General features: G+C 39.4%; 1 protein-coding gene across 1 annotated transcript in view; it reads right to left on the bottom strand.

The window, feature by feature from the left end:
• The window catches only part of cdkal1 (CDK5 regulatory subunit associated protein 1-like 1), a 462,830-nt gene that overhangs the window by 15,221 nt on the left and 434,054 nt on the right, over positions 1-13,555 (bottom strand). Inside the window, exon 14 of the mRNA XM_077207373.1 lies at positions 10,457-10,621. Coding sequence (XP_077063488.1) covers positions 10,457-10,621 — 165 coding nt within the window. The remainder of the gene's footprint in view (positions 1-10,456; positions 10,622-13,555) is intronic.

Raw genomic sequence — 13,555 nt, forward strand, 5'->3', positions numbered from 1 at the left:
AACTACTTCTCTAACACTCCCACAAGGTACTTGACTTTTTCTTCCTTTTGTTTAGTTTTAATTTGGCAAATTTGGTAAATTAGTACCTGAAGGGGAAAAAAATAAGCTTTAAACACATTAATATTTACAATCATTATTTTGGAAAATTCTTAGAATAATTTTTGTTAAGCTTGTGTATTTTTTAAGGTAAAACTTAAGTTATTATATGTTTTATATACTGTCTAGGCATATGTTATCCTTGATTTGTTTTCCCCGAAGAGATATATGCTATTTTTGAAAGTAAAAGAATGACGCATGTTTGTTGCGTTTTACCATGAAATGAGAGTTCTGTGTCTTTAATTAAATCAACAGTACACATTAATGATTTATCTCTCATCGACCCGCAATTAATTAGATAGGTCAAGAGAGTGAAAAACGCAAATCAAGGAAGGAATTTGATTTAACTATATTTAAAATAGCCCGTCGGGGAAGGCGGTGATACATTTTGGTAGCCCGACTGGAAGATACAATAGCCCTGGGACGTCGGGCTAGGGATTTTGAAAGCCCAGCTCTATGAGTGATCTAGGAATGACCCGACTGGCTGTCTCTATTTGTCATTCTGTGCTAATTTGTGTCTGCGGTGTTATTTTTCTAGAGAGAAGAGAACACGTCCACACAGAGGACATCAAATGATCCTTCAAAATGTGATACACATTTTAATTTCACACCCCATCAGAGAGAGAGAGAGAGAGAGAGAGAGAGAGAGAGAGAGAGAGAGAGAGAGAGAGAGAGAGAGAGAGAGAGAGGGGAGGAAAAGAGAAATAAAGAGAGATTAAAAATACGCTGATAAGTGGTCATGGACATCTAACACAGGCAGTTCTGAAAGAAAAAAAAACGGGAGAAAAAAGCATAAAGATATTTTTCTGACAAGCTACAACAATCAACTCTTTCTTAATGCCAGATGTCTTTGGATGGGAAGCACAAGGATTCCTCCTCTCTTCAGGATTGTTGGAGAATATATGCATCCAGCCAGAGGCGGTGATAAAGCAGCAGGACCGTAGTTTAACGGAAGGAGGTCTAATGGTGCAGAATGAACTCTGTAAGCAGTGGCGATCTGCTGTCTTCATATTGGACCGAGTTCACTAGTTAAGCACTCGGAAGCTCCAGGCAATGACAGAGAAACGTGTGTGGAGAGATAATTAGGGCAGCAGAATATCTTGCTTGCACGATTCCTCTCTCAGACACCTCATTTTAAAGTCACTGTTCTATATGAAAGACATGAGCACTAGACTTCATTATAGAGTTTATAAGTTTCTTGTAGCTCCTTCATTTGACATGAATTGGCCAAAGAGTTACTAAGAACTGGATCATCACCGTACAATACACAAGTTTTCACCCTTCAAGTAATAAACTTGCAAGACTAAACCCTTCGAATATCAACATCCAGACCAAGTCAGTCAGTCCAATAATCAGGCTGACCATTTCAGTAAAGTGAATTAGAAAAACAGCTTTCATGCAAGACACTGAATGGTGAATGGCTGTGGCAACCTGTGCTTGAGGTAGATCTGGTTACCTTTAGTTGGTAAACAAACTAGCTTGGTCATACCTGCTTAACCCTCTGGGGTCGAGAAACACGCCCCCGCGTTTTGCTCGATTTTTTCACATAGCCGTAAAATAGACTTAAAATATTCTGTCATTTTTGGTCATTTAGACTTAAGAAATATAAAAAAATAAACTGTTGAATGTCTATTTTTTATGTGTCCACTTACAATCGAAATAAAACATTGTGCTTTTGTAAAATAAAGAAAATAAACAGGGTGTGCTTTCTGTCTCTCCATCTCCGTTAACCTTTTTCTGGAGCACGTCTCTAAACTTAAACAAAACTCAGCGAATACTATTCACCCAAGCATGAGCAATATATCTTTATAATCATTTAAGTTTTTACTTTTAAAATATCTAATTCAAAACTAAAATAAATATTCTCTGTTTATGTAATCTATAAAAAAGAGAGAGGTGTCAGCCGTTCCCATTATCGTTCTCTCAACTCATTATTCTGCTAATGTGCCTCGCCCAAGGAGAGCGTGCGGTATTCAAACGCAAATGATCTAAGGCAAGCCATTCAAACATGCCAACACCCACCAGCTGGTTTATAAAACACATCATTTTTAATAAAAAACTTGTACTTTACCTCGTCTTGCTACCTGTGAGGAATAATACTATCTAATAACCATGGTAAATGTACCAGAAGTGCTGGTAGTTTCATTTCGAGGAGCAACGGATCCAGCTGATGTAGTAAGTCATTTATTCTTAAGTGCTTTGTTCTAATCGCGATATTGAATAGTGTCTGCACACCGCAAAAAGATTGTTTAAATATGAAAAGTGCGCGCGTTGTTTACTACAGTTATACAGCGCGTGTCAGTGCCGTTCATTCACTCTCGCACCTACATTAGTAAACACTATTTTTACATGAACACATCCAAACTATATTGCTATAGCCTACTAAGATGAGTAAAAATAGACTGAAATATGTTGAAATAAAATGTCTGTATAAGCAACAAACTGCAAATTAACATGTATATGATAATATATCATGCACACTATGTTATAGACTAAATATAAATTTTTAGACAAGATTTTGTGATTAGTTTTGTATAGATTATAAAGTTTTGACTGTAATAATATAGACTACTGTTACATTAAATAGTTAAGCTTTTCACCAATTTCTGCTCATATGTTAAATATACTATAGTATGATGTTTTGTCAAAAATAAAGTAGGTATATTGAATTATCAACTAAGATGTTATTATAGTGTTTGTTCCAATATTCAAACTAATGAATCCTTACCTTTTTTAATACGTAAAATGTATACTTTTTACAAAGAAAGAATACACTTGAAATATTGTTAAAATTGTAATTGTTGTTGTAATTGTAACCTATTTGTAATTGGTTACAATTTCTAATTGTAAAATATGTATATATTAGGGCTGGGTAAAAAATATTGATTTCTCGATTTTAATCGATTCTCATTTTTACGAACCGATATCGATTCTTAAATCCCAGGAATCGATTAGTCATCCTGTTTTCAGTTGATCAATGAATGGAACATTGTAGCGCGCATCCCATCCAATAAACGCAATAATCTTTGTGCTTTGTTACAATTGATATGAAACAAAGTCTCAGATTTCAAATTACGTCCATTTTCTTACGAAATTCAAAAACATAAATACCGTTTTGGCGCTGTGGCGTGAGATCGCTCTGGCTCAGCTCAAGAGAAGCAGCAGCGCGGAGCGCACATGATCTCATCTTTTGCCTTAATAATACCAGTTACAGCGTGAAATAAACATGAATGAGCATCTGAAAGTGTGTTAAAAGATAGCGTATAACTTATCGAAATCCTTGTTGTCACATGGAATCGCTCAATCATTGTTTCAACCGAGGAAAGACGTCAGTGAAACAGCTTGTAAACAATGTCATGTAACGTCACATTTACCTCAGAAAAACCATATCCAGTGACCATGAACTCGTTAGTCAGCTAGACAAATTAACTCTAGAGAGGAGCATTTTGCTAAATATATGCACCATATTACATATGCATTTTATGTTATTTTATAATTATTTTATGTTTTTCAATATTTAATGCATGTTTGAATAAATCTGGCAAGTTTTTATGACAGCCACCATTTAAATATTTATATTTCATATAACTTTATTATTAGAAAAATAAATAAAAGTGTAATTGTTTGTATACAAATCAGTAAATCTTTACCTTTAATATTAGGCTATAGTAGGCTAATGAAACAATTTTAATGATACAACTGACTCCCATAGTTTACAGCATTGGTTAAGAGATTTGTTTTCCTTGAGAAAATGTGCCATGTATTGTACCTGATATCCAAAATAATCAATATTGAATCGAATCGAATCGTAATCGAAATCGAATTGCAAGCTTGTGAATCGAAATCGAATTGTGAAATTTGTGTCAATACCCAGCCCTAGTATATATAGATAATTTCTTTTGTCCTTGCATTCTTTGGGACCCTGTGAAACACCTGTGTGAAAGACCAATTAATATGCAGCTCATTATGCGGCACATTATCCGGCCTCTGTCGTCTCATGTGTGAACACGCCTCCACGCATATTGCCTTTCCAAACAAAAGGTGTCTTATAAAATTTAAATCAATGTATTGTTTTGTGTAAATGACTAGACAGGATGATTTTCAGATCATTTTGAAGCAAAAACTCTAGGCAACAACGCCCATTCGTCAAAAGTCTTGTGGACACATATTTAGTATGTGTTTTGTGGCCTTATTTCAGACACTTTAAGTTTTAGTTTTTTCAATAACTATGCATAAACAATATTCTCTCAAAAACGCAAACATGTACATACATTTTGCTCACATATTATGGTAGCCCTGTTTGTGCTAAATAGAGTGTAATTACACCTTTGCTATTAATATGTTTATAAGCAACTGAAAAAAGCACAAATATCAGGGCATGTCAAAACATCTCAAGGACCCCAAAACACCCTGGACCCCAGAGGATTAAAAGAATAGTTTACACACACACACACACACACACACACACACACACACACACACACACACACACACACACACACACACACACACACACACACACACACACACACACACACACACACTTTGATTATTTTATTTGGAATGAGCAACACTGATTAAAACAACACAGCATCCAAATATTCACAAAGAGCCAGTTATGTTTCACCTGACAATACACACATCGACAATAGTCACAGCCACATGAATATATAAATAAATAGATAGACTATGGATAAAGGTGACATCGCCTTCTCCAGACATGCAGACTGCCTATGATTGCTGACACAGACCAGTATTTGGCTGTTTGCTTAGAAATCTTTTTACTCAGTCCAGCAATTTGCAAACCCCTGACGCATAACCTGTGCACATGTCCTAGACTACCAAAAATTAGAATAAACAGTTTTGTGCTGTAACCACACACTGCTAAAGCATTTGTTAATGACTGGTATTTTAACTTTTTCTCAGAAAAACACAAGTCCATGTAAGCATCAAAACAACAACCCACTTCCTGAATCAGAATGTTTTTAGAGAGTGCATTGACAACTACAATGTCTGGTGTATTTGGATTTTCTCTGAGGACACTTCTTAGAGAGTTTATGTTATCATTCAGATCTAAAAACCAGCTAGTTTGAACAGTCTTATTTGTATGTATTGCACTTTGTACAGAAACTTTACGCAGTTCTTGAGCCGTGATGTTTACGATGCGATCGTGGCGCGCGATGTAGAGGCCTTTGAACGCAGGACACCCGTTCATTATGTGCACTATAGATTCCATTGTTCTATCGCTATGTAATAAGCACAATGGTTCGTGGTGTTTTGGAAACCACAGGGAGAGGTTATACTTAGTCGGGAGAATTTGCAGCCGAGCTTTAAGGACAAATTTTAGGATACCTCCGTTAATGTCTGAGTTTTGTAACGCAGAGTGTGAGACTGTGTGATCCGCACACTGCAGGCATGCAAGCTTACCTTGAAGGCGCAGGTTAACCCAATAATAACGCTGTTGAGCTTGAAAATATTGGAGGATCTCATACCTGCACGTCCGGTTGTTCAGCTTCTTACTGGTTCCAGCGTGATGTATAGTCGCTTCAGCATGCATGTTTAGATCCATGATCTGCCCCTCGCTGATCTTCAACTGCTCTCCTCCTGTGTGTGCCCAGTTCAGCTGTATATTAGTATCGCTGCACAAGTCATTCAGATCGGGCCAATCCGAACGTACTCCAAATCCTTTAGCCCTGGTATCCAGCTTTCCGCTGGGTTTCGTTCGGAAACCGAGGAAACCTGGTTCTCTGTCAGCAGCATAGGGGACCTTGCGTTTACTCAGATCCAGCAGCAATGAGCGCCGGGCCACTTCTCGAACTGTCAGATCGTCGTTATTCAACATGTGCAGTAAATGTTTTATTCTAGTAGCTGTATATATCTATTCAATGTTGGGAATCCCCAATCCCCCGTCTGATTTGTTCATAAAGAGAATACTTCTTGATGTGTGTGTATTGAGACTTAACCATTTCCTTACCAGCTGCACGGTCTTATTGTTCAGCTCCTTCAGATTCTGTTTAGCAATGTGGACATTGGCAAACAGGTGTTGGATCTTAGATAGAGCTATTTCTCGAACAGCCTGGAGTTTCATGCAGGTCGGTAGGGGACACTGGTCTATCATATCCAATCTGCTGGAGTATTCCTTACAGATATCGCTCACTTGCTCTTGCCATTCTCCTTCAACATTAAACATGTGTCCTAGATAATTGTATGATTCATGTCTAGAGAGTAGACTCGAATTGTGCTTCCAGCAATTGTAAATAATGGAGGCTGATCATACTTGGCTCTATACCATCTATTGCCACCTCTGCGTCGTTCGTAGAACACCGCACACTTATTGTTCTTGATTTCAAGTCCAGACCACTGCAGAAAGCTATCGGTGTGTGACAGCATGTTGTTAATGACGTTCTCCTCCCTTGATACTATGAGGACGTCGTCGCCAAAGGCTTGAACTGGGTTTGGAGATGTAATGTCAGGCGAGGCAAGGAGGCATAACCATTTCAACCAGTTGTTTAGGGCCACTATGAAATTCACAGCACTCCAGGGACACCCCGTCTTAATCCCAACTTCAAGTTTAACTGGTTTCGTTAGTTGATGTCCGCAAATCACTTGTAAAAATGAATTGTCATATACATTCTTGATTATATGTATATACTGTTCTGGCAATTTTATTTCCTCAAGGGAATGAAGCATTACACTATGAGGTAAAGAAACAAAAGCTTCTCGAAAGTCAAGGAACATCGCATAAAAACGTGAGGATTCATGTTTAAAATCATCAATGGCAGTCTTCAAACAAAATACATGCTCATTCATTCCTTGCCTCTCTATGTACGCTTTTTGTTTTGTTGTTAATGTTCCTGATTCGACCAGCCGGGGTAAAATTCGGCCCAGAATGCACTTCATAAATACCTTGTATATGGTGGGGAGCAGCGAAATATCTCTCCAGGTGGAGGGATCTTCTGGAGTGTTGTTCTTTTTGGGGATCCTGTAAATAATAGCCCCCTTCCAGGAGTCGGGAACTTTCCGATTAATTAAGCAGACATTAAAAATCTGAGTGAGGGTCGCTATTGAAAATTGTTTTGTTGCTTTAAGCACTTCATAAGTTACGTCGTCTGCACCACATGATTTGTTGTTCGGAAGACTGCAGAGAACTCTTGAGATCTCCTCTGTGGTGAAGTCCGAGGTTACGGGAGGATCTTTTGTGTTGTCCAGGTCAAGAGCGCCACACCATGGAGGGCTGCTTATCCGCTGATGTAACTGTGCAGGTTGACATTTCGCAGCATAGTACTCATAGACTTTATCCACGTCGCTTATCGCAGGAGGGGGATCTGGGTAAGTGCTATAATTTAGAATGAAATCTATTGCCTTGCTCCTACGGTGTTCCCAAAGATAAGCTAGTTCGTTTTCGCTTACCACTCTTGGCTCTCTCACACGGCTGGAATTCATTGCTCTATTGAGCGCTGGCTGGGTGGTTTCCCGTACGAAACCCAACCGCTGATCTATCCATTCAGAGAACATCTCTGAATCGGGTCTCAGTGAGAGCGCTCTACAGAGGGGGGATTTTCGTAGGATTCTTACGGTGTACTTTAACAAGGGGATTCCAAATGGTCTCCCATCTTTGTGAGTTGCTGTATAAGATCCATTTCTGTAGTATACTCCACACAAGGTGGTTATGAGTTTAGTCCAGTAACGCGGATTGTTTCCGGTAAATCATATTGTTTGTTTATCAATTATTAGTTTAACATCCAAGGTTTTTCTGAACTCTCTCTCCTGTGTCTGAAAGCACATCCATTCCTGGTCAGAAAGTGGGTGATTGTAATGTTCAAAGTTTGTCCAGGTGGCGTACAAATGGTTACTTTCAGGACAAACATTTGTCGGATCATGGATTCGCCATCCGAGATTATAGATCTTACCGCTTCTTAAAGCAGCCTTGTTCACAAAGTTCAGGGTTGAAATCAAGCACATTGTGAGTAGTCCTGATATTAACATAACTGACTCTTTCTGCGTTTTCGCCGGCAGCTACGATGGGTATAGGTGTTAATTTTGATGGTGCAGCATGCAAGCGTTTGAATCTACCGCCGCCATTACCGCCGCACACACACACACACACACACACACACACACACACACACACACACACACACACACACACACACACACACACACACACTTCGCTTTGAATAAAACAGTCTATTAATATTAGATTCGGTTTGCTCAAACTATAATAGTTGATTCTTGTGTGTAGGTGGCTTCATGTACTATCAGAAATCCGGTGAACATGCTTTTTGAATTTCACACTCTCATCCTAATGTAAAACAGACTGGAAACAGAGTGTGAAGTCTGGACTCTCTGCCTCCAATCTGTCACGTCCATCTCTTCAGACACAGACTGAAATAAGGTGCTACTTACACCATTCTTCTTCAGACAGACTCTCTGGGCAGCTTTGCGATCAATTGGCCATCGCAGACTCTAGGCACAACTGTTCACTCATCCAGCTTCTGCTGGTCCCTGAAAGGACCCCATCATTACATCACATTCAAGCTATCAGACTGCAGCTGAAGCTGTTGTGCTTCTAAACACCTCAAAAATACTCAAAAAATGAAGCCACTGTGAAGAGAGGGTAAAGTTGGCTTTTCCACTGACTGCAAACCAAAACCGAAAGTCAAGTCACCTTTATTTCTATAGCGCTTTATCCAATACAGACTGATTCAAAGCAGCTTCACCGTAATAAACAGGATCAGAATGAATGATGCAAACTTCATCAAATATGAGAAATTACAATTCTAAAGCAGTTCTTAAAAGACAAAAGTGTCATCATTCAGCTCAATGATGATTCAGTTCAGTTCAATAATTGTTTAAAGTTCACGAATAAGGAAATTAGTTCAATTCAGCTATAAGCAGCTCCAGGGCCTGAATTTCGTTTTGGAAAATAGGGGGGGAATCCCCCTTTAGGTCATTCTTATGGGGGGGATTTTTTAATTTGAGGGGGGAGTTTTTTTTAGACAATTTAAAAAAAATATGTTTAGCTAAATGTTTGCTCACTCATTGTATTTGTGTTTTCACAATGGGGTCATTTTTTTTAGTTTACACAACAAAAGGAAGCTTGATTTCAATCTTTGAATTAAATTGAAAAAAGTAGCACAAATAAATACATGAAATAAAGAGAAAAGTTTAGGTCTAACACTAGTATTCAGAAATGCTAGAAACGGAAAAAATAACACGGAATAGTCTTTTAGTCCTGTATAATTTGAATACATAGGCTATTAATCCTGATTCCTTACAATGAATGCTATCTTTTGTTGTTTTATATACAATAATGACAGACACATTTTAGGCTACTCTCACTTTAAGAGCTAGTGCACGGATCCATTAAGGGGCCGTTCACATGTTGCGTGTAAAGCGCAGTCCGCGCCACTTTCTCCTCTTTTAAAAAGGGCTCCCTGTTGCTAAGCAATCATGAGCCATGTTCTCCATGAAGACGAAGACGTTTCAGCAAAGGATGAACGCGCAAAAGACGTAACGTGAACCACCCATACTGTTTTCATTATAGTGTCACATGCCTTTTCTTTTTGTATAATTTTTTTAAGACATAACCGATTGTGTTTGAGAGGATACTCCCCAAGACTGGAATTTAGACAATGTTGTGTGCTTTGGACCGTTAAAGCGCTATAATTCGCAAAAAAGAACTCAGTTTTGTTACTCACGAGCTGTTTGTTATGCGGTTTAAAATCGCTTGAATGTTTAAATAGGTAAGACTTAAAAAGACGCACACATTATAAACAATAGTGATGATGCAATGGCCCGATTGTGCAAGTGACATTTCCATCAAATGTCCCGACTCCTGAAACGCGAGAGTGTAAGATCACCGCCTGCAGCAGCAGCGCGATTGGCTTGCCTTGTGCAACCTATTTTGAGAGACAGAGAAAACGCGGCATTGGCAGATTCACTCACAATGTTTGTGAAATTGCGTCTCGCAGAATGTTTGTCAATGTAAAATGACTGATTTGATCTTATAATCTGTTAGGTTAAAATTTACTCATAGGCCTAAATGCTAGATTGAATGAATGTTTGCGGGAATTTCCCGCATTATAAACGCAAGACCTGCGGGAATGATTAAAATGATGCGCAATACCCGCAATCCCACACCAAAATCCGAGCCCTGAGCTCAACAAAAGATAATAGTAGCATTATTCACCTCAATTCAGTTAAAATTTTTGTTCTCATGGAGCAGTGTCAGTGCAGTTAATCGATAATATTGCTGAAAATGAATAGTCTTTTAAAACCCCACAGTCACAATTTGCCATCTTCAGAATAAAGACCTGTAGAACAAGCTAACCCGAAAGACATGGTCAAGTAGACTAACCTGAGGGAGCCCAGACACCTGGCCCTTCTGAAGAGGCTGAGCAATAGAGGGAGTGAAGACCTGTGCATCCTCCACTGGCCGTCCCTTCATGTAGTGCTTCCCAGCCTCGTATATATTCACTTCGATCATCTTCCCTTTGAACTCAGGCTTCTTTGGCACCAGTACCTGCAGACACATGAAGGAGAACATTTTACAAGGTCAGTCCCGACTCCCTTGAGGTTAAAAGCTGTAAATTTATTATAACAAAATATACAAAACAGCATCATGAACAAAACATAAAACAATAGGAAAGCAGGGACATCTACAGTGTTTAATCTACAGCTCACAAATGGATTCTCATTAATCTTTAGCTCTGAGATCCATGATCATATTGAACACTTTAAACTGACATTACACACCATTAGAGTGAATGTGTAATACTGGAGATCAATAGCATTTGACACATCAAACAGTCGTGCCATTGTTCATTGCTTTCACAACATGCCTTCCACTGTATCCACTCCACACAAAAACTTTAAACTGCTTGTTAAAGGTTCTCACACGCTCCTCAGGACCAGTTGCGCATTTCCATAAAAGCAGCTTGTTTTGAGCGTATAAGCTCCACATTGACCATCTTGATCTGTTGTTATTGGTTTCCTCCAGTGGTAAAAAAAGAAAAGAAAGAAAGACAAACAAGCTTCTTTTTTTCATGATCACATGTGCTGTTAGGTTCTTGATGCCGGGTCACCATACACTCCTCTAATCCCAGAGCATCGGACACATTCTCCTGAGACCTTAGTTCTGCGCGAGGTCTGAGGGGAGATGAATCAGTCCAGGCATGGAGGCTGAATTGGATTAAAAAAAACTGTGCAATTGGATCTATATGGGGTTTACATTGAAATTGCCTTCATTACGCTGAGCGGCAGATAAGTTTGGAGCATAAAAACCAGCTTCCCCAGACATGAAAGGCTCGGCAGAAGCTTAACGCGCATTATGATTCATCAAAACACCGCCTTATCAGAGGATCTGTCGAATACGTTTTCAATTAGGCTGGGGAAATAAATGTGTTTTCCTTTTCCTCCATCTCTGCCCTGGCCAACGTGTGCCATGAATTTTAATACTTTAATATGAGAAGAGTTTTTTCCCCATTTACTTTTTCATTCAATTACACAAACCCTGAAGGTCAAACACTAACATTTTAAGGTGGCAGATAAAATACCTGTGGGTCTTTGTCTCGTCTCTATTGAGATGAGTCCTTGCACACTTGAAACTGATTAAGAGTGGTCCACATTGTGCTGGAAATTGCTAATCATGTCAACATCCCGCTTCACATTCTTAAAAAGAAGGGCATTTCAGAGCCTGTGGCAGAGGACAAGGCAGCGTTTCTTTGAAGTCTTCTTAAGTCTTCTCTTGAGTCTTTTTGAAAGCACACATCTGTGGCGGCGCTGAAGACCGTGAGCGTGTGCTTGAAGAACACATGAGCAGGATGGTGGAGGACCAGGACGTCATGCTGAGGTGAGGAGTGTGGCTGGTTACTGTTTGGTTTGCTGTGATTTAACCAGAAGAACTGCTGGTTTATGCACATGGTGGAGAGCACACACAATACCAAGTGGAGCAGAGATGACAGCGTGTAGAGTAACAGACAATATAGTGGTTTAAGATATGAGCCAGTCATTGAAAGGCTGTTGGTTTAAATCCCATATGGAGAACCCATGATAAGAGTGAACCAATGAGGTCTAGAATACCTTTGCTGTTATAAGACATCTCTGGTTGAGTGCAAACATGTGAACAATAGAAAACAATAGTAGTAGCTCATCTGTCTGCACCTACAACCCACTGCTTACTTGCAAAAGATCTGATGAACTTTTGATTGTTGATGTCAATGTGTAGGTCTTGTAAGTAAACTGTAAGTGACTAGCTAGAAAATAACATTCTTAATTCTTGTACTGATTTCCAGTCAATTAAATCAAAATTTCACCCAACGAGATACTAAGGCCTGTTTTCAAATATCTCATGGTGCTGGCAGATGTTTTCACTCATTTATGCTTAAACCTGCTCGCTGCTGACCTTGACGAGTCTGAGCAAGGCGCTGGCAGCTCAAAGACAACCTGAGCTCTTAATCGGCACCATGTTCATGGTGATCCGTTGAGTAAAGCTGGGCTCTCTCTGATGGATGGTCAGTCACGTCTCAAATGCTCTGGAGAGCGTTCCTGCTTAGAGACTGCAGATCAAGGAGGAAAAGGAGAACAAAAGGAGGAAAAGAAAACAGAGGGCTTGCACCCCAGATTAGACCTCCCGTCCTTTAATGTGCAGCCCCATCCTCAATCAATGGCACTGGAGATGGCTTTCTGCTGGCCATTATAATGGAAAGATCAATGGCAGCTTGCGTGATGGGTGACCTCCATGACCTACAATGAGCTGAGAGCTGCAGCACTGCGCTTGTCTGTGCTCACGACTGAGCTCTCCCTCAATCGGAAACAACTTTTTTATAATAACATCTGTCTCTTAAGACCATTAACTACTTAGAAAGAAAACCAATGGCTTATAACAATGCAGAAGACATGTGCATTAAAAAGTAGAGGAAATAAAACATTGGAACCGAAACATTGCCAAACACATCAGGCACCATGCGTCTTCCTACGGGCAATTCTACAAAAGTTTCTCTTGTTGCGTTCCATGAAAAAAAAGAAAGTCATGACATGAGGGTGATTAAATGACTACATTCTTTTCATTGCTATTGCTTTAACTCTGAGGTGATTCTGTCATTGTTTTGAGAAAAACGTCTCTGAAAGGGATTTTCAAATGAGAAGCTGGTGGAACAGAAAACGTTAGTAACAACACTCTGTCTGAGCAGTGGGAAAAGCCATCTTTGAAAGTAAATGGACCGTCAATCATCACGTCAGCCTGAAAATGCAGTGAGGGCACCAGGTCATGATGGGAAATGCTGGAATAGAGCTACTGCTTGTATTTCTGCTGTACATATGAGGTGAGGGCTAGATTGAATTAAAGAACACAATCTTGTTCGGTTCACATTCATATTGTAGACCTTATGGATCTACAAGTTAAAAGGACACATTTTTTTCCCCACAACATTGCTCTGTTCACAATCAGTGATGGATG

This window comes from Siphateles boraxobius, unplaced genomic scaffold (genome assembly GCF_051911475.1).
Source record: "Siphateles boraxobius isolate OS27281-9 unplaced genomic scaffold, OSU_SipBor_1 12, whole genome shotgun sequence".
Lineage (NCBI taxonomy): Eukaryota > Metazoa > Chordata > Actinopteri > Cypriniformes > Leuciscidae > Siphateles > Siphateles boraxobius.